Raw genomic sequence first — 21,558 nt, 5'->3', positions numbered from 1 at the left:
ACTCAAAAGGTTTGGACTCACTTATCCCATACAGGTAAATGAATGAATTGAATAATAACAGCAGTATGAAATTTAAAAAAAAAAAAAAAAAGCAACTTTGAAAATAAAAATCTGAACATCTTTTGCAGCAGAGATCACGGTTGCGACGTGGGCGGTTCTGGACGTCTAACCCCGCCTTCCCGAGGGCTGCAGCCAGGAGTGCTTGTAGCAGCCAACTCTATATGAAACATCAAACAACACGTCCAGCTGGGAGGTATAGATGTCACCTGTTGAGGAAACCCACGTAGATCAGCTGCACAGAAACGAAACCGTGTGGAGTACATAAAGCTGTCTGGACATCTGGAATCACCAAGTCAGTGAGTTGAATGATCTCGATCACAGTTTTATTAAACCTCGACCTTTACTCACGGAAAGAAGAGGTAGGAAAGGAAGTCTCTCCGGTGATCATCCGAACACTGTCACTGAGCCTCTGACATGATTGGAACGTACCAAAAGTTTCAGCTTGTTGTGTTACTGCTGTAAAGTCTGAGGCTTGACCCTAAAGGTGCGCTGGTCAAAGTAATGTTGGTTTTAGACGCTGCTTGTTGTGAGTCGACGCCTTTTCTCCAGAGCACACGGCTGTTAGGTAGGGTAATTACCTACTCGAGTTTGTGTACAGGTCGAAGACACACACTGACACCGGGTTTACACACTGTCTACAGAAAATGCACCTTTCGATAGTGGTTTCAGAATACACGGGTGGGTGGGGTCACTTGTTTGATATTTTTGTTGACACTGCAAATATTATATTTGCAGATCACTCATTTCAGGTCAAACTTCAGATGCTTTCTGTAAGGTTTACTGTCTTCAAGATTTGAAACAATACTAGTTTATAATGATTAAACCGTTTAAAATACAAATCTCTAACACTGTTATGTGACTGCAGAAAATAAAATAGCTCATGTGTTTGGATCTGGTTTAGCTGCACTGTGGCCTGTACTGTTTCTTCAATCCAGACACAAATTAACCCCAAATCAACATGGAAGCAGCCTTGGACCTGATGAAGTAGCCGACTGGACTTACAGTCAAGCTCCATAGACATATTTGTCCAGGTGAATGGTGTCTTACAGGTTTTGGTCACCCTACATGAGAAACTAGTGTCTAGTGTCTGTCTCTGGACGTTACAGCCTTCACTTGCAGTGAAATTACTTTTCTGAAATCAAATGACAATGAAGCATCAGTGGCTCTAAACTTTCTTCATGCTTAATCATAAAACATAAAAGATTTCTGCCGCTGCTGACTTAATGGATCAACACGGTTCATGATTAGGTCTTATTGGATGTAATAAGTGTCCTTATTGTGACTCAGAGTCCTGCTGAAAACTGCAGCACTCACTGTACTGCAGCACTGCAATTTCCGGACACTTCAGAGCACTTGGTGTTACCTAATAGTCTTTGACAGAGTCTGAAAAGGTTTCTCGCTATGACCATTCAGCTTCAAGGAACTGGTTATGATTCAAGGCCTTTAATAGACTTAAATTACTCCACTAAGCATCACTGCGCTTTTATTAAAAACACAATGGGAGAGAATGATTCACTCGCAATATTGTTTGAAGGCAAGAGCTCAGTACTGTGGCTTCTGTAAACTATTTGCAATATTGTAAAATCTATATTGTAAATCTGTAACTTCTTTTTGCCGGAACAGGTAAGCTTGATCTCACTGTGTTGGTCTAGATGTGAAACCTAATTTCTGTTAATCGTTGCCACTTGTTACAGAAAAAAGTTGCGAATGAATTGAATCAATATGAAGTTATTGATGCCAGAATTATCCGATTATCCATTAGGTGAGAATGAGTGAGAAGGCCACTGGAGTGCAGACCAGTTGTGAAGCCCTCACAAGGCAAGATGAAGAGGATGATGAGGAAGGGAAGGTCTCAGAAGATGAGGAGCCCAGAGCTTGTAGTGTGTGTGGAGATCTGGCCAGGGGTTACCACTTCAATGCCTTGACCTGCGAAGGCTGCAAGGGTTTCTTCAGGTAAGGTTGTTTAACTCACCATCCATCATTCTGACACACATTGCGTAATTGGAAGTAATGGGCAAGCCAAGAACCAAAGGTTTGGTGGTTCGATCCCTGGCGTCACTAGTCTACATGTCAAAGTTGCGCCCAGTGGCTGTTCCACCGGTGTATGATTGCGTGCACAAATGGGCAAATAGTGTAGAAGTGCTTTAAGTGCACTTCAGTGTAGAAAAGCACTCTACAAGTATAAGACCATTAATTTCCCTTATTCCAGTCACTGACACTCTGTTCTGTATTTCTGCTTTGTGGTTGTGGTTATGGTGGTTATTATAACAGTCAACGATATCGGAGAGAGGTGACAGAAGGCTTTTCACTTGAATCGAGTTATGTAGGTTTGAAACCAAGAACGTATATACTCAGCCAGATTTTCAGTTTCCTCAGTTGCCCAAGCACATTTTATGAATCACTGTTACAAAAACCAAGGTGAAGTTGATTGTTGATTTCTTAATGAGTGGATGTTTGCAGATTCTTGGATTTGATTCTCAGTAAACTAACAACATTAACGACATTTCTGTCCTTCACTGACAAGCTGTATAACCATAAAATAAAAGGTTTGACAAAAAATAAAAAACAGAAGAATAACATGCTGAAAAAATCCTAAAAAGTAATAATCTCTGTTTGCACCTTCTGGCATAAAATTGTTTTTGTGTTTCAGTGAAATAAGCAAATGTTGTACCCTACCTATTATCTGATATTTGTCTTCACAGTACAGACAGAATATTTTCACACGATGTAGTTTTCCTCTCTCTTCTCTGTGATGTTCTCACAGGTTTCATGTGTTCTTTGTCCTCCTCCTTAGTGAGAACCTCTACCTGTTTCCATGCCACCAGATATACACACGTTTTCCTGAAAGAGCAGACTGTGGTTGTCTGTGACTCATTATTTTAGATACACTGCTTTTATCCTATGTGATCATGAAGCTTTGCATTTCTGAGACAAAAGGTTACTGTCTGAGTTGATTTCTGTCTATGCATTTGTTTTCCCATTGATTGTTCCCATTTACTCATGAATTATTCACAGGCTGGTGCATGTGTGGCCCAGACTAATAATCCAATATAATATTTGTTTGCGTACGTGTGATTTCTAACCTCAGATCGATGTTTGTGGTTTTTTTTTTTAAATAAATGCAGACGTGCCATAAAGAGGTCGACGCAGCTCCACTGTCCATTCTTCAATAGATGTATTATAACTAAAAACAACCGGCGGTCGTGTCAGGCCTGTCGTTTCCGTAAATGCCAGGCCATAGGCATGCGCAAAGAAAGCAAGTAACATCCAACAAATAATCCCTTATTGTTTTGAGATAAAAGGTTATTTGTAATATTATACTGTTGTTGCACGTGTCTCAGACTTTTGTGTTAGCCTTAAGAAAGAAAGTGTTCATTATTTCCTATTTTCTGTAATATTTCAACATAATTTAACAGAAGTTCTTGCAGGAGTAATGAAAAAATATAAAACTTGATATATTCTGTCATCGATACTTCTTTGGTCACATCTAGTACATGCAGGTGTCTCTGTGTCACTGTAGTGGTCATGTCTGAAGAGGAGGTATTCGAGAGGAGGATCCGAATCAAGAAGAAAAAAATGCTTGACGCAGCAATCCAACTTTCATCCCAACAGAAAGAAACCATTCAGGAGCTACTCTGTGGTCACCGCACCACATTTGACTCAGAATTTTCCCGCTTCCATGGCTTTAGGGTGTGTGAATCATTGGGTGCATGAATGTGTTCATCATCCTCACTGTTTGAACTTGTCTGACTGACTTTGTTTTTGTTTTTTTTTGTTTTGTTTTTTTTTGTTGTTTTTTCAGCCAATAGACAGGCTTGTGCTTCCTGTAAAGGAGTACAACCAGTACGCAAGAGAGTCCTTTAACCTAAAGGCAAATTCCCCAGCAGACACCTGCGCATCAGCTAGTGCCTGCTCCTGCTCCTGCTCCTACACCTCCTCTTTATACTTCAGTTTCAGTTTTTCCTCTGCAAAACAAGAGAACCAAGAGGGCACAGAAGCTGGAAAAAGCAGTTTTTTCACTGCTCTTCCACATGTGATGGACCTCACTACTTACATGATTCAGGACATCATTAGTTTCTCCAAAAGTCTTCAGGATTTCCGGTAAATGTGTGCCTCAGTGCATACTCGGCGTGTCAGAGTCATTATGTTTCAATGCTTAATCTGTATTCTAAGGACCTTTCTCACTGTTAATTGTGTGTCACGTTGGTTTCTTTTAGGTCTCTAACCATAGGGGATCAGATTTCTCTGTTAAAGGGAGCCACATTTGAAATTATGCAGATCCGCTTCAACATGGTGTTCAACATGAAGACAAGTAACTGGGAATGTGGTCCTATTACGTACTGCATAGACGATGCTGTACGAGGTGAGACTACTAACACAGTACAAGTACAGTACAAGCATGTTTTTGTACTCACAGGGATAGGCTTTGCTGTTTCTATTGTAAAATGTGTACCATGGATGCAAATAGGGCTGCAACAACTAATCAATAAAAATCGTTTATTAAAATAGTCGGCAATGAATATGCTTATAAATTAGGAGCTGCTTGCAACGGCACACAGTGCCATGGTCAGCTGTTTTCCATACTAAACAACTTTTGCTTTGTTATCTGGATAGCCATGTTGCTTTCTTGTTCAAGCTTTTCTGTTATGTATTCAGAGATGTTTATGGTTCTCGGGCCAGTTGCCATAGTAACTTGCACATCCCACTGAGGAGACAGATTTCTGTTTTATCTAATGCCAGTCCACAGTGACTCCAAGACAAGGGGTCTTGAGAGCAATATCACCCTTAACATCTGCGTTTTTAGTCTTCATGTCTGTATTTCCCCTGGTGCATTGAGCGCATTTCTAAAGACAACTATAGTCCACAAACCGATACAGACAGTTGTTTTTGTAGATGCCCTGTATGTCCCGGTGACTGTGAAAACCACACACGCACAGCGCTGTTGTGATGACGGAGCACAGGTCGAGTCAGTGTAGATAAAATATTTCTGTTAGATAGTCCACAGTTGTCTTTTTAACACAGGCAGCACAGCGGAAGGTTGTCCAGAGAAAACCTCCAGCTGATTTCAGTGCACATTTGGTTCCACCTTGATCTTTGGCCCTGTTGATTAAGATTTGTCAGTGTTGGATGTGTTAGTTGCTTGGACCTGAAAGTTATATATGAAGGCCTAAATTCCCAGTATGAATGCAAATGGGCATATTTAGCAAGGTTTGTAGATACTGTAGATGCCATTGTTGAGCAGGCAAGTAATTATAAGTTATGTGAACTTACACGTCTTCATGCACACTCTTATAGATGTAACTTGACTCCTGGTGAAACACTTGACAGAATGTTGTCAAACCGGTGTTATTGGCTCCTTTTCAAACAACATAGGTGAAGTTTACCGAGAGGCAGGATGGGCGTTAACTTTTCAGCAACTGAAATATATCACTATATAGAGTCAAGAATGGGCCTAATAAAAATATTCCTTATACATATTTTAAGCAACATTAGCTACATCATCAGTAAAGTGATTGGGGGGAAAAATGGCAATGTAAATACAGCCTCAGATTCTTCTTTGTATAAGATATGCCTTAGATATGTAGTTATCTGGTGCATTTATTGAACTTTTAAAAGACATTGAAAATAGACTGCGTGCTCTGTACTGTCATTGACCTCTGTTCTTATGTGTTTTAGCGGGTTTTCAGCAGCTTCTGCTGGAGCCACTGTTAAAATTTCACCATACACTGCGAACACTGGGCCTCCAGGAGGAAGAATATGTTCTCATGCAGGCCATGTCTCTGTTTTCTCCAGGTAGCAGCAAGTCTTCTTTCAGTTTATCTCTCTTTATAAACTCTGTAAATGTTTCAACAATGAGCATTTGTACCTACCCACACACAAATGTTTATTTTTTAGTTGCGCTCAGTTTGAAGCTGCTGTGCATTAATACAGATTTGTTTTTCTTTGATCGATCAGATCGTTCAGGTGTGCAGCAACACGATGCGATAGACAAACTCTACGAAAACCTTGCGTTGACACTTAAAACCTGGATCGAATGCAAGAGAACAGACCCAGACAAACAGTGAGTGACAAGTACCTCTTTCAGCCCACTCAGTTTGGATTATTTCACATATTTATCTGCCTTCGTCTTCTCTGTATCTCCAGCTTGCTGTATCCCAAAGTGATAGCCTGTCTTACAGAGATGAGAACAATGGCTGAGGAGTACAGCAAACAGGTTCTGCAGATCCAGGACATCCAGCCTGGCGATATCTCGCCTCTCATAATAGAGGTGGTCAGTAAAAGCCCCTAATGACATCTGATATAGGCTTTTACTGTACACAGACAGCTCAAGCAGTCTGTTATTTAATAAACTGAAAAATAGTTCAAGTATTATTGTGCAAAAGTGTCAAAATACTGAAGAAAAATTGTCATTTAATGGCTTTATGCACAGATTGCACACAAGCCTGAACAGCTGAAGATCATGGTTCACATCACAGTCGGAGCGAATCAAGTCCTGCTGGAGTGTAACTAAGATCTGTTCTCTTTGCACTACCAGCAAATCAAAGACACCATGAGTTAGACAGTGTAAAGATTCACAAATTTGTTTTTAACTGTGGTGGATTTGTCATTTGTGTTGTATGTTTACATATTGCATGTCTGTGATTGAATAATTGACTTTGTTCACACACACTTTCATTTGCTTTTTTCTCAATTTGAGGGTTATGTAGCTCCGTTCTTGCTTCTTGTATTTGATATCTCAGGCTGTGTTAATTGTGTTCGTGCTGTCGTGGAAAACAAAAATGTTCTTCAGCAGGGACTTGGACTTAAGCAGCCCTTAAATCACACACACAGTGATTTGAGACTGGACTTCATACTTGTCCTCAGTAGACTTGGGATTTCAGTTGGACTCCAGATTGGGACCTGTGAAGAATCTATTTTACTTTTTTAGTTTTTCAGCACATAGACATTAGGAAATGTTTGAGGAGCTGAATATCATTCTCAACTGTGAAAAATACAAGAAATAACACACTGAGCAGATACATTTATTACACAAACAGGGCATGCATTCGAGGTTACCTACACACCCTGACAAAAGCCTTGACGCCTATCCAAGTTGTAGGAACAACAAATAATAACTTGACTTCTAGTTGATCATTTGGAATCAGAAGTGGCTTAAACGAAAGGCAAAGGTCTCTAGATTACACTTATTTTACCAAAATAAAATCTTATGCCGTGATTTTGAATTATTTAATTAGGACAGAAAGGTCAGACTTTGCTTAGACAAAAGTCTTGTCACATCTTTAAAGGATTCAACTAATCACAGATTAGAGCGTCACCTGTGACAAATACTGTAATTAACACATTCCCAGGTGTGTAGAAGAAGAACCCCAGCACACCCAACCTTCATTCGAAATGCATCCTGACCTGACAGCATGCCAAAGATTCAACCACAGATCAAAGTGCTGAGCATCAAGAGCCGGAAGACCAAGTCTCCTGCTGAGGTGGCAGACATCTTTAATGTATCTGAACGTCAAGTGGAAGGATAAGAAAAAGATTTGAAGAAACTGGTTCATGACAGGCCCAGGTCATCAAGATGACCTGTTCCAGATGACTTTATTACTAAGTTATTTGAGTCATTGCTGAGATGTATGGATGCAGTCCTCCAAGCTCATGGGAGTCATATACAATATTAACTCTTTTTCCACTGCACCATGACTTTATGTTCTGTACATTATTTCTGTTAAGTGACAAGTCTGACCTTTCTGTCCTAATTAAATAATTCAAAATCACGGCATGATAAGATTTTATTTTGGTAAAATAAGCTTAATCTAGAGACCTTTGCCTTTCGTTTAAGCCACTTCTGATTCCAAATGATCAACTAGAAGTCAAGTTATTATTTGTTGTTCCTACTACATGTGGATAGGCGACAAGACTTTTGTCAGGGTGTGTATTCTATTCTAATAGGTTCTGTTAAGGGTTTTTTTTTTCATAGTGAGTGGTAGCCTGTTGAATGAAAGCCTCTACCAAACAACTAATCAGTGCTGATATCGCTGCTAATAGATAAAGGAATGTTGATAATGCAGTACATGCTTTGAATTCCCTTAGCTATATAGTATCAGTGCAGTTTTCTAAGCAGTGGGAAGGATGTCGCAGATGATAGAGTGCACATTTCAACCATAAGAGACTTGAGACTTAACTTGAACTTGCAAAATACCACTTGTGAGCGACTCTGTTATACAATAATGTCAAATAAAACTGGCTAAAGATGTTGTACAGATTCAAGTATATTACTGGTTGTAACTTCATGTCATCTAGACAAACAGTGCCCCACTGTGGTTATACAAAGGATGTCAGTAAATAGGGGGCCAACCTGCTGGTGTTATAATAAAGAGCTTGGCTGACAGTTGTTACAGTTGTTTCTCTAAAACTGGGCCTGAATAAATAAGGTTTCCACACAATTTACTAAAAATGAACTACACTTAACTATGTGTTTATTAATCCATACACACACTGTCATGGAATAACTACCCACTTCTGCTGTTCTTGTAGAGGTTGGGGATTGAACCAACAACCTTTTGGGATAGTGGATGAGCAACCTTAACTCTTGAGCCATGACCACCTTCACACCTATGGGTGCTGATATGCTGATTCTAAGCCTGTTTTTGTTATTTATTGTGTCCAAACTAGAAGAGCCAAAGAAAAGATGGTATGCAGAGTAAATATGATGTACTATAAAGAATTAGTATTTTGTCTACCCAATGTACCTCAGTCAGCTAACAGTAGATCTGCAGAGATAATGTGCCAGAGCTAAAACACAGCTTATGAACAAAGGTAAATATTTGATTTTATTCTGTATCCAAAAGTAAGAGGGAAATGGTATTATTCTTAAATTTTTGCTTTACTTAGCAACCCAATCTGTACTCTGAGCATCTTCATATATACCACCCCTGAAATGAGTTTTGCTTAACAAAATTAATTTAATTATATACATAAAGTGTATGCTCACTCAAATAAAATGGAATAGATAAAGCAGAATCATTTCCAGGCTATCCTACTCTTTATTTAATGCAAATTACAGTACCAGGGAACTATTCCTCAGAGCACGCAGAGGGAATATTTACAGAGGCGCACATTTAGCATACCTTCACAGAACAAAAGAAAAAAACAAAAAATGAAATTTAAAAAAAAAAAAAAAAAGTTCAGTCACAAACAGAGGCATTCAAGTAGTAGTACTGTTATACAGGATGTTTTGTAGTATTTTGTATGATTTTTTTGATTTTTCTTTTCTTCAACCCAGGTTAAAACCAGTTAGCATCTAGGCCATTATGCCAGTATAGTACACTAGCATATGAACTTGTGTTGTTGCTTGTATTTTTTTTTTTTTTTTTTTTTTGGTAACTTTTGTGGTGTTTTTATTGAACTGGAGTTACAGGTAGGGTGAAGTAGTCAGACTTTCTCGTGGCGGGTAACAATATGGTGACGAATGCAAAACTACAGCAAGCAGGAGACAGGAGAAAGGCTACATGACTCGACCCCTTTAGGTGCTACTGAATTCCCCCCAAATGTGCAGACGGGGAGGAGAAACAAGCAAGAGGGCAGAGAAATAACAAAATATTCAGAAAAGAGAGTCTGAATACATTATTGCCTCTGAGGATGGTTCATCACAACTACATCATAGTTTGGCTTTGGTAACAGAACCAACACTGTGAGTAATACAGAAACCATACTGTATTGTTCATATACAGTATATGAGGCCTTTTTTTTTTTAACCCCTGCTGCCATCCACAACACCCCCACACCCACTGCAAGCCCTGGAGTCTGTGCCAGGACCATGGTCTACATGTTTGTGCGTGCATGTGTGTCCAGGTTAAAACACCAAAATAAACACTTGTGTACTTGTATCTTTAGCTAAAGAACATATCCTTACAATTCATAATGTTTATATATTACAATAATTGTGCAATGATAAAAGGAAAGATGTGAGTGGAGGGGATTGAAAATCAAGTGGAAAAGTGTGTGTGTGTGCATTTTGTGAGAGTGTTGCAGGATAGCAGGACATTCAACAGCACCAAAGGGACAGTCACAATATCTTGGGCAGGGCAGGGTGAGGGGGGAAACAAGGCGAAGGTGTATGAAAGCAAAGGCACTCCAAACTATAGTTACACTATACATGACTAGTTCTTGTTACAATAATACAGCTGTCATCTACTGTACTGTACAGGTAAGGTTGAACATATGGCTGGATAAAGCTGATCATAATCATCATCATCATCATCATCTACAATATCCATAAACAACATCAGTTTTGCCCTGATTCGTTTTTTTTTTTTTTAATCTTTTTTCTTTCTTTTCCTACCCTTTGTCATCTTTGTTTTTGCTCATAAACAGTACATGGGTCTGCATATATACATACCTTGAACACAACATGGAAAAAAAATAATCAGCATAACAACATAAAAAAAAAAACAACATACAAGTCATACAAGTCAGAATTTTGGTAAGGAGCATTTATACTGTATATACAAATTCAGCTTTTTTCTTTTCTTTTTTTTTTTTTTTTATGTAGTGAGTATTCTCTGTAAATAAGACGCTTCAACAGACTGTACCAAGTGGCTCTATGTGCGACAGGGTGGAGGAGAAAGAACGCTAGGCTAACACTTCAGTCAGTGGTCACAACACATGAGAAAGTCACAGGTGAGCCTAAAACCACCGCGGCGACTTTTCAAAGGGTCGAGGAAAGAAAAGATTTAAGAAACATCTTGAATTCTTCACAGAGACGGAGAAATAGTGGACAGGGGCACATGTTTGTCGAGACACTGCACTGTCACAGAAACACTGTTACAGACAGAGTCGGTACGAAGACGGGGAATAGAGCGGTGCTCTAAATCCATCTACAGCCTTAATACAGACAACACGGGCGAACAGGGAAGTGACTGCTGGAATCTAACCACACTCCAGCTAAAAACAAAACAAAAACAAAAACAAAAACAAAAAAAACACCACCTTATCTAGATCTAATGTCATTAGGCAGCAGCAAATATTGCCACTGCTCTGCCAGATATGAGCTCACCATAAATGATTTCTGAACCATTGTAGTTAATATACATATATCTATATATACTTTTTATACATAAGGAAAAGTAATATATAAACTGTGTATGTATGCATGTTTGTTTTGTATTGTATGTATATATTATACAAGCACACAGGACCAGATACATGTCACATCCATCGCACATGGCAATCCAAAAAAAAAAAAAAAATCATCTGCCCAGGAGTACGAAACAAAAATTTAAAACAAGGTTGAGTAAAACAGCTTGCTAACCATTAAAAACAACCCCAGGCAAAGAAGAAATAAAGTAACCTGTCCAAAAACATTGCCCCTGCAAGTGGACTTCTTCTTTCCACATACATCAGGATCATCATGCATCCATGTGTCAGGATGTGTGCGTGTGTGTTTGAGTGTGTATGTGTGTTTACGCGTGCATGAGCCTCATGCCTTGTCTGCGGAAGTGGAGGTGAGAAGTGAGAGGGTGTGGTGACCCCCAGGTGATCCTAACCATACTCAGGCCATGCACTACAGGAAGAACCAAAGGGGGGATTGGCCAGGAGGCACACTAGTCAGAGGTCAGAGGATGAAGATGCAGAAAAATGGAACAAAGTGGGGGAGGACAAAAGGAGAAGGCCAGACGGGGAGAGGGCCACGGGGAACAGCTCAGGATTTTTTCTACAGATTGTCCTCTTACAAACATTAGCAGGCTAGCATTGTGTATACATGTACAGTGTACTTTTATCAATAGTACAGCTGAAAACACCTCTGGCCCTGCGCTTTACTCCTCTGTTGAAAGGGCATGTAGAGACATCTTTGACAGACAATGGAGTAGAGTTCAAACAGCCTGATAAGGGCCAGTCGGGGTTTACAGAGGCAGACTAGGGGTGCTTGGTTTGTGGTCGTGGCAATGGGCTGTTGGCTAGCTGTTGAACCCGGACTGCATCAGCATCGCTCCGCTGCTGTCAGGGAGGAGAGCAGGGCAGAGTAGAACTGAGCAGAGCTCACCCCCTGGCCGAGGCAATGGAGAGGCCGTGGGCTGGGGCTGAGACCGGGATAGGGAGGGTGGTCTGTGGACTCAGGAGGTGGAGTTGGAGGCCGAGGCAGAGGCGGTGGTAGTGCTGGGACCTCGCTCTGTGCTGCTGCCATCTAGAGGAGGAGGAGATGATCTTTTTGTTAGGAGATAGGTAGAAGAAGAGTGACAGAGACACAGAGAGACCATAAGAGTAAAGGTCTGAGTGTACATTAGTCAACAAGCCTGACAACAAACTGTCCAACTGCAGACTTTTTCACAAGAAAATGGAAAATGTAGGCAAGTTCTCAGTTTCTCCTCTAACTACTGCTGTGAGTTCAGGCTTAGGTGCAAGCCCCTTAACACCCAAAGAGCTGCTCGGTGACCAACAGCTACAGGGTGTACTGAGCAGGTCACAGGTGTAAATGTGCAGAACTGAGTCAGTATGTTAGTTAGGTCCACTCTCTCTGCTCAAAGCTACTACTTACATAGCAACATTTAGTGCTTACAGTGCTTTTCAGTATGAAGTGAATAACCGTAAACTTTTAGCACCTTATAATTAAATACATTGGTCATCAGAGAATAAAAACGTTTTCCATGTGATCAGCAACAGAAACCAGTACAACAGCTTGAAACTGATAAATACAGCTGATCACAGAGAACAAGGGCTCAGTGGAGGAGGTGAGGTGCTAACCTGTGGTGGCAGAGGCGTTAGTTGGGGTAGAGGCTGTGGCCTGGCTGCGGGCATGGGCAGGGATGAGTATAGAGGCCAAAGATGGATTACTGGATAACTCTGAAAGCGAAAGAATGAAATATATTCTGTTTTTAATATGTAAACACACATCCATTAAGTACAAGAACACCAACACTTTATGCCCCACATGATAGTTAAGAAAATATTCAAGAAGGTAATCTTTGATAAAATCAAGTTATGATTTTAACCACTATATAATTTAGAAACCACATTATATGTTTGTTTGTTTTTTTTCTGTGTGTACATGTTAATGGATTCTGCTTGAGCGACACTTTTATGTGCATACCCTGGGTGGTGAAGTTGAAGAGGGAGGGCTTCTCTCTCCCGTTGGGCAGTTTGACATTGGGGTCACGCAGCTCGTCAAAGAAGGAGTGTGCACAGGCCTCTAATGGGGTGAGGCGGGCCGTGGGTGTGTACTCCAGCAGGCGAGAGCAGAGGGCGATCGCCTCCGGAGGCGTACGCGGCCGGAACACCTGAGTGACAATAAACCACAAAGGCAGGTGTCAAAAGAGCTCACGTAAAATTTATACAACATTGTTGTCAAGACATTCCAGGAGTAACATACACACAAAATGAACATGGAGCTATAAGATGAAGTATTTATCTTTGGAGTACTCATTCAAATATAACAGATTTGTATGAAGGTGTATGAATGAGTGAATGAATGCATCCAAGTGAACATCAGTATGTGAACTGTATGAACACAGTAGCAGAGACTGACCACAGCAGGGCGCCTGAGAGCCCTGCTACAGTCTCCTGATTGGGTGAGTCTGTTATCCAATAGCAGAGCTGCTGGTGGGACTGCTGAGGGAAGGTCAGAGGAAGCAAGAATGTCCCTTAACCTTTTAGCACCTGTTTTACACATCATCTGACTCAAAACGTGCACCAGTATGACAGCATGTCACTCTCAGACTGAAGCAGAGCAGAGTAGGGACCGACTGAGCAGAGCAGCACTAGTGGTCAAACTTCTGGTCAGTTCAGCCCTTGTGTTTCATTAAAGTGTGCTCTAACGAAGACGACACTGCTTCCACATCATCAACCCTCTCTAAAAATATGTTAAGCAGACTGCGTGGGTGGAGGAGGTGAGTTTGGATGGCTGTGGAGCAACAAATGCACGTGTGGGGAAAAAGAAGCATGGTGAGATGATGCAACGGTTGATTTTAGAGAAGTAAAAGGGCTCCTGTACCTGTTGACTCACCTTAGTCCAAGGATGTGCCTTGATCTGGGGAAATTTAAACTCAGTGTAGTTGGGGTTCATTTCACGGATCTGCTCTCGGGTTGGGGTGCCGAGAACCTGGACAGAACACGACACATGGCTTGCAATGTTATGTCTTTCACTGCTATTCATAACAGACTGCTTAGTATCATGTATCAAGACTGTATAAACTCTATGGGTTACCCCATTCATTACCTTGATAATTTCAACCAACTGATCCACTCCACTGTCACCCGGGAAGATTGGCTGTCCTAACAAAAGCTCTGCCAGTACGCAGCCTGCTGACCACACATCTAAAGGAAAAGGCAGGTCAAAAGTCACACAGGCAGAAAACAAGGCATACATGACCATGACTGGTTTCATGCTATTAATGTATAGTGTGAAGGAGCAGCAAATCATACATAACATTACATTATAATCTATTCCTTCAGTCAATATGTTTAACAACTAAACATATCAGGACTAACGTGACTGCAATAATTTACAGGTTAAGCTTTAGTGGTTCAGGTGTTAAATGTTGACGGTGACATCTGGAGACAGAATACCTATGCTGGAAGTGTAGTCAGTGGCACCAAAGATGAGCTCGGGGGCTCGGTAGTAACGGGAGCAGATGTAGGACACATTTGGCTCTCCACGGACCAGCTGCTTAGCACTGCACCGAAAATCAAAGCACATAATCATAATCATCACCATCATAGTACTCTGCTGCTTTTTGGCAAAAAGAAGTGAAATCTGAATCTAAAGAAAATCTCAGCCAACACCTAGTAAGTTTAGCATGAATCTCAGATACAGGTATTTGCTTGTTTAATCCCTACAGAAAGTGAAGTGCAAAAATGACATAATGCAGTGTTATGGGGGTGGGAGTAAACGGGTCTTATGTCATATTATTTCTTGGCTGGGAACAGTAACTTCACAAAGACTCGTCATCACTATGAGGTTGCCAGGCAAACAGCAAAGACTCCAGGAAGAAATAAGATATCAAATGGTGTGTTAGTCAGATTTAATGGGGCTCACAGACTGATTGTGTTGCATTTGGACTGAGTCGGGTTAGCTATTTCCCTGTTTCCAATATTTCATAGTTTCATATTTACTATACAAGAGGATAGTGGTATTAATCTTTTCATCTAACTCTCAGCAGGAAAAGGAATAAGCGTGTTTTCTAAAATGACAAACTGCTCCTATGAATGCCATGAAAAGCCTGACTGCTAATGACCAAACTTGAGAAATGGCAGGTCCTGTGTCTCACCTGCCAAAGTCACAGAGCTTGAGCACAGCAGTCTCGGGATCCAGCAGCAGATTCTGAGGCTTGATGTCCCGATGGCAGATGCCAAATGAGTGGATGTAGGCCAGGCTCCTGAACAGCTGGTACATATACAACTACGCACAGAAACACATACGCGCACACATGGGTTATGAGCGCACAAACAGCAAGCTCAGTTTTCATTACAGGGTTCAAGTCTGGAAAGAACCACTTAAGAATCGATTTCAGCCCGGCCAAGTACATAATGTTTTATCAGCGCATGTTTCGACGACAGCGTCATGCGCTGCCTCGTGAACTTTGTCAACTGGGCCTTGTGAGATAAACTGAAACGTGTTTCTACAAGTGTCCTGGTTTACCCCTCAGATCTAATTAGAAACTGAAGATTATGGTGAGTGTGTGTGGGGGGGGGGGGGGATATGTATACAAAAACTAATCTATGTGGTGTTCACACAATACAAGTTTAGCTTTCATTTACACTGTTTTTATAACTATGAAGAATTTAATGGTTAATTTATTCTTTCAAACTTGGCAACTCCATGAAGGTCATTATATTTGTGGAGGATGAAAAAAGATCGTCTCTTTGTGTTAATACAGTAAGTGAGTCAATATGGGCATCCCACGTTTCCTGTGCGAATGAATATTTATATTAGTGTGTGTAGTTAAAAAGGTCACAGTCAGTGCTTCTTCAGCTGCAGGGGACTGATTAACCGTAGGTGTTTTTTTTTTTTTTTTTTAATTATTTCACTGAGCCAAAAATCATTTAGACCAAAGAGGCGAAGTCTGTGATATGTGTAATGTGTGATGATTTCTTTTTGCCCTCAACATTTTCTCACATTTGTTTCACATTATTTGTCACGGCCAGAGAAGTACTTGTTAAGTAACACCTGATCTGTGCACACACACCACATGCAAACATAAAATAGAGACAATGCTGTAAATAGCCCTGGTCCGATCCTGTACGTTTTGCATATTTATTTTTACAAATGACTCTTGGTCATATTTCCCATCTGAGACCATATTCTCGTTTTCAGAAAAGGAAGAAAAATCCAATTAGTTTCACACAATAAATGAGCAGAATTGAATAAAGCCTACTGAATTCAGAAGCAGTATGGATACTGAGTGGATTATCCAGGTGAAATGAAGTAAATCAAACTAAAATTGAATTGTGTCTACAACGGTAATCTGCTAGTGAGACTTTTGTTTAAAATTTGACCTCTTGCATTACTTAAACTCAGTCAGTGGCTGCAGGTGTTGAACTGAGTAGAATAATACATTGTATCTTTATAGCAGCTTTATAGCTGTGGAGTTGTGTGGAAGGTGTGGTTTGTTACAAATACACACATATTTTAGGTCCTAGATCTTAAAATATACATGACCATATCTAAATGCACTGAAACCATCCCTTTTGTAATCTTTGAAAAACTAAGAGGGGAATGTTAGTATCAGTTAGATGGCTTGGTAGGATTACTACAAATAATATATATACACTATGGAAGTTCAGTTAAATACTTCATTCTAGTAAGTCTAAGTGATACACTGTTTTACACAAATGTGATTAAATTCAGAAATATTACATCATATGTTCTTAATTCAATAAATAAATAATTATAAAAATCTTAGACAAAACTGCTCATTTCAGTTTTGTTTAACATTTTGTAGAAATTTGCAAAAAAATTAGCAGTTAGCAGTCCAGACATTTTCATGGTACTCTATTTAGACAGTACTGAATAAATCCCCTCAATTTTCTCAAGACAATGAAACCACCATTTCTTGCCTTGATGGCTGGAGACGTAAAACACACACACTTATGTACCTTGACATAAACCATGGGCAGCGTCTGTTTGGCTCGGCTGTAGTGTCTGGCCACTCTGTAGACGGTCTCAGGAACGTAGTCCAAAACCAAATTCAGATACACTTCATCTTTCTGTAGAGAAACCAAGTGAAACCAAGAAAACAGAGGTCACACATGTACACAGATAAACCAGGAGCTTTATATTGAAAACTCTATTAAAGTTCGCAACGTGTAGACTAAGTAAAATAAAAATTCACATTGAATATGAACATATACACACATTCATGTCCATGGCCTGTTGTATCAGTTTTCTTCCCATCCCTATCTCTCTCACTGTCTGTTTTCTCTATTTATAGCTGTTAAGTACACTTCCTTGGTGTTTTAAAGTTAATGTGACTGACGTTCTCTTTTATGGCACCAGTTTCACCTCACATATTCTTTTCCTGGTCTAACTGGGGATCCATTGTATAGGCCTCTCCCCCCGAGGGCAGGAAACACACGAGCATGCGTCATAATGGCCTGTAGTCCAACAGTGGCCACAGACAATGATATCATTTCCTCATTCCCTAGTTAGACAAGAGCTGTGTTGGAGGGTGGGTTGTAGGAGTTGAACTCCACCACTGACGCTGAAAGGATGCTGTATCTGAGGCTGTTACACTCAATTATTCTGGGACTTCCTTTTTCCTTTGATTCTGACCAGAGTTCAGCCAACACTGAATCATGGGGTGTTTCTTGTGAAACTATTGTTCAAGACCCGTTAAGTCAGCAAGATCACACTCATAGCTTGTACTGAATCACAACTGTTGAGAAATATTTTCAGATATAACACATCGTATCAATTCACAAAGGAAATCACATACTCCATTATGTACTCACAAGTAGCCTGCTGGTCTTGATGGTTTGTGAGGAGGGCCAGCAGAGCCTTCACGACACACTGGTGTGCATGAGGGTCAGCTATCAGTATGTCAGCTACCACTGATATGCTGAATCTATGACTTTTGTAAGTACCAGAATTAGTTACTTTATATCTTTGACTATATGAAAGATAAGCCTGGCATTACTCTATATTTCATTTGTTTTTTTAAAAATCACAATGTAATTATGAAACTTGATTCATTTATTGCCTAGACAGATGCCCTATTGAGCCTAAAACAGCTCACCTGCAAGCACTTTATTATGGCTTTTAAGGAGATATCACATGGGTTAATGTTGTGTTTAGAGGCTTGTAATCCTGTGATAAACTGCAGTTTTGTACATGCCACAGAGCAAATCCATCTGGTGTCATCAACTGAATCTGTGAAGAGGGCCCACAGGAAAATTCAGCCCGCTTTATTGTACTGCGAAACTTTATAACCAGCAGTGTTAGTTTAAAGTACTGTGATTCTGCCTTGCAGGAAAACATATCTGGAACGTAACATGTTTAATGGTCACTAAATCTTTCAGACAAAATTGCCACAGAGCTGGATGACACCAGTGGAAAAGTGCACACCCATTGCTGTATGTGCGAGTGGCCTGTGTCTAACCAACAAACTCACACCTGTGAGACATGCCGCCTCGGGATAATAAATCAGAGCATCCGAATTTAATTACTGTAATTACAGAGTTATCTGCTGTTGGTCTCTCTTTCCCTTTTTCATTGGGTGAGGCAACTGTGTCTGTTGAGGTGTTAGTGGTGTTAAGAGTCTGTCCAATACACGGCTGAACAATGAACAGAGCTGGCTCCCTGCAGGTCTGCAAAGTACGGTGAGCGAACCGAGCTCCCAAACAGCCTGTGTGGTGCATTTCTGTCAGCTCAGTGCCCTGGTTAATGGCGACTGCTCTCTCTCGCTCACACTCAGACAATTAGTCACATATTTGGCGATTGAGTAAAACAGAAAAAAGAGGACAGGACAGGGAGGACTGGGTAACCATCACATACGTGGGGTTGCACATACTGGTGATGACGAGCAGCCTTTCCTGAACAGCTTTCTAGCCATTTTCCATGCTCATCCATCGCTGGCATCAACCCATAACCCCCTTTCTCTGTGTCTCTCTCCTCTAAACATGTGTGTGCGTGTATGTACCCATTCCTCCTTCACCAGCAAAACTCCCATTGATAACATTTGTGATGGCTACAGAGCCCGCGCCGCCTCCTGCTAGTGCCACCAAAGCTATATTTAGCCTAGCAACAGCGATGACTCACTTCCTGCATCACTACAAAGCCACTTCCTTGGCTTGTTCCCAGATGGTTGGCTAGGCGGGAATCTGATTGGCTCCTTGTTCACACCCGGCTAAATAATTCACCCTCTAATTTGCTAAGAAAACCTCTTGCACTTGAACAACTCATTCAGCTATCTATCAACAAATCCAAAACCAAATCTCATGCAGTACGTATGTCAGCTTCCACAAACGTAGCTTATATCAACACGAGTGTTTTCTGCTTCCTCGTCATGTAGTCAAATATGGCAACATATACAATACTGGACGTTAAGAGAGCAAGTCATGGGACTAAAGAAATTTAGAGTCAGTGTTAAACCTGTGAAACCAAGGAAGACAACAGAAGCACAGAAAGACGTAGAGGGATGTAGATTCAGCGAATTCACACTCATTCAAACATAAACAGTCAGTTATGTCTAAGGCAGTGACATACACATACAACCTTCCAGACGTCCCACGGAACAAAGAAATTAGCTGTAGGCCCCTATAGACCCTCCTACCCACCCCCTATTTTCTGCATTCTATTATTTCTAAGTGCCATCATGTACAATGCAGCAAAATGCAGCACTCATGCCAGGTTCAAAAATATTTACAAATGTATTATTTTTTTATTCTGTTTTCATGATGTGCTTTGTTACATTTTCCGAAATAAAGTGGTATTAAATCAAATCAGATAACCTGGTGTCAGACAGTGTTATTCTAATAGAGGACTAGGACTATGGTTTCTGGGTCTCTAGGACGACAACTAAGCTGCTGTGTGTGGTCAGAACTCAGTGACATGTGAGGGAACAATAGGGACTCAACATTTTTTTTCCTGTCCCATGGTCCCCTAATCGTTTAAATCGCTTTGTACTTTCATGCCTCCTTTGGCTTATGAAATGTGTAAACTCATTTGTACTTAATGTTCAAAAAATAGAAGCAACAACTCTTGTAAACTTCTGTTTCTTATGCTGTTACAACTGAGAGCAAAGCCTGTAGCTTCAATCTGCTACCAAGAATGTTAATCTAATATACATTTTTATGTCAGAAAATCAAAATGGGTTACTGAACGTGAGTTTGCGTGTATGAGGGTGTGATTTTGATAAGCAGTAACTGTGTCAGCAGAATCTCTTCCATGCACCTGCATATTCTGAAGAGGTAAAACTCAGTCCAGTATTTTCTGTCCTGCCTACGCTGTTTGAACCTGTGGCCCTGTGTTTGAACAGTATTATACAAGTGGTTAAAGGGTAAAAGCAGAAGCACACGGTGTGTGTCAAGCAAGCCACATGCCAGCAGTTACATAAGACTACCTGTGCACATGGTGGCAGATATAGCAGCAGCAGCAGCAGTAGCCGTAAGCTGTATCTCACAGCTGCACCGGGCATAAACCTTCACATCAGGATACGAACATCACGAGCCCGACCTCATCTTAACTTTACACATCTGTCATCGATCCATTAACTTGTGTGTAACTCTCCATACGTCCACCACTTAAACACCCTTTCCAGGTGAGATTACCTCTTGCCTACTTCAGGAGGATTCAAACAGTCTTAGCAGCAGTGATCTCTTTTATTACTCAAGCAAGGCCCACTGCACAGACTACAACCACCTATGCTCTCATCTGTCTATTTTCCTCCTATGCACTTGTTATCCCTTATCTTGTCCCTGGCTTCCTTTTCTAGGAAAACCTACAGTGTTTTTATTCTTCAAAACAGCCTCCAGGTGCAGTTACTATCTATCCTTGTTTTTCTTTACGTAACTTGGCAATTCATCCCAATACTTTCTCAGAGCATCCATCCATTATCTATAAAGCTTATCCTGTGGAGGGTCACGAAAGGGATGAGGTTGGCGGGGTGGAACCAGCTGACATCAGGACACAGTGTCAGCCAACCTCCTTTCAGCAGAGGAGGCATAATGAAAACATTAACTTTATTCATTATATAATCTTTGACCTTCAGTTAGTGCGTCTCTCCCCAACTTCATCCTGTGAGACACTAAATACTCCCATCTTATCTAATATTAGCTTGGACTGTTTAGCTTGCTTCTGCAGAAATAAATCACCTCATTGATTTAGATGTGCACACAATTAATTTACACAAGGTGGATATAATCTAATACAATGCAGTACAATACAATACAGTAACAGAATAAATTACTTCAGCTAAATAGACACTGTGAATCATGATGCGGCACACAAACTAAGAAATCAGTTAAATGTGGATTTTTCACTGCAGTTGGTAAATCCTTATACCAACAACA

The 21,558-nt window shown here is 40.6% G+C and overlaps 2 protein-coding genes across 5 annotated transcripts in view; one reads left to right on the top strand and one right to left on the bottom strand.

Annotated features, from left to right (window-relative positions):
- Positions 1 to 187: 187 nt before the first annotated feature.
- On the top strand, positions 188 to 7,825 carry nr1i2 (nuclear receptor subfamily 1, group I, member 2). 2 transcript variants are annotated; one of them, XM_026296551.1, is made up of 9 exons: positions 188 to 352; positions 1,823 to 2,013; positions 3,186 to 3,316; positions 3,581 to 3,750; positions 3,863 to 4,161; positions 4,278 to 4,423; positions 5,737 to 5,853; positions 6,016 to 6,121; positions 6,205 to 7,825. In XM_026296551.1, the coding sequence occupies exons 2-9, from the start codon at positions 1,829 to 1,831 to the stop codon at positions 6,347 to 6,349; spliced, it is 1,299 nt and encodes a 432-aa protein (XP_026152336.1). In that variant the 5' UTR covers positions 188 to 352; positions 1,823 to 1,828; the 3' UTR covers positions 6,350 to 7,825. The 2 variants fall into 2 exon arrangements, with proteins under 2 accessions (XP_026152336.1, XP_026152335.1); XM_026296550.1 differs by having other exon boundaries at positions 188 to 356.
- Positions 7,826 to 9,402: 1,577 nt separating this feature from the next.
- The window catches only part of gsk3ba (glycogen synthase kinase 3 beta, genome duplicate a), a 28,212-nt gene continuing 16,056 nt past the window's right edge, over positions 9,403 to 21,558 (bottom strand). Inside the window, exons 4-11 of one of the 3 annotated variants that reach the window (XM_026295299.2) lie at positions 17,146 to 17,256; positions 15,318 to 15,448; positions 14,617 to 14,723; positions 14,267 to 14,364; positions 14,042 to 14,149; positions 13,142 to 13,328; positions 12,796 to 12,894; positions 9,403 to 12,258 (exon numbers count right to left, since the gene is read on the bottom strand). In XM_026295299.2, coding sequence (XP_026151084.1) covers positions 12,239 to 12,258; positions 12,796 to 12,894; positions 13,142 to 13,328; positions 14,042 to 14,149; positions 14,267 to 14,364; positions 14,617 to 14,723; positions 15,318 to 15,448; positions 17,146 to 17,256 — 861 coding nt within the window. In that variant the 3' untranslated portion in view covers positions 9,403 to 12,238. The remainder of the gene's footprint in view (positions 12,259 to 12,795; positions 12,895 to 13,141; positions 13,329 to 14,041; positions 14,150 to 14,266; positions 14,365 to 14,616; positions 14,724 to 15,317; positions 15,449 to 17,145; positions 17,257 to 21,558) is intronic. The other 2 variants (XM_026295297.2, XM_026295298.2) reach the window with 2 other exon arrangements.

The sequence above is a fragment of the Mastacembelus armatus genome, chromosome 21, assembly GCF_900324485.2.
Source record: "Mastacembelus armatus chromosome 21, fMasArm1.2, whole genome shotgun sequence".
NCBI lineage: Eukaryota > Metazoa > Chordata > Actinopteri > Synbranchiformes > Mastacembelidae > Mastacembelus > Mastacembelus armatus.
This window is presented reverse-complemented; position numbering and strand designations above follow the sequence as displayed.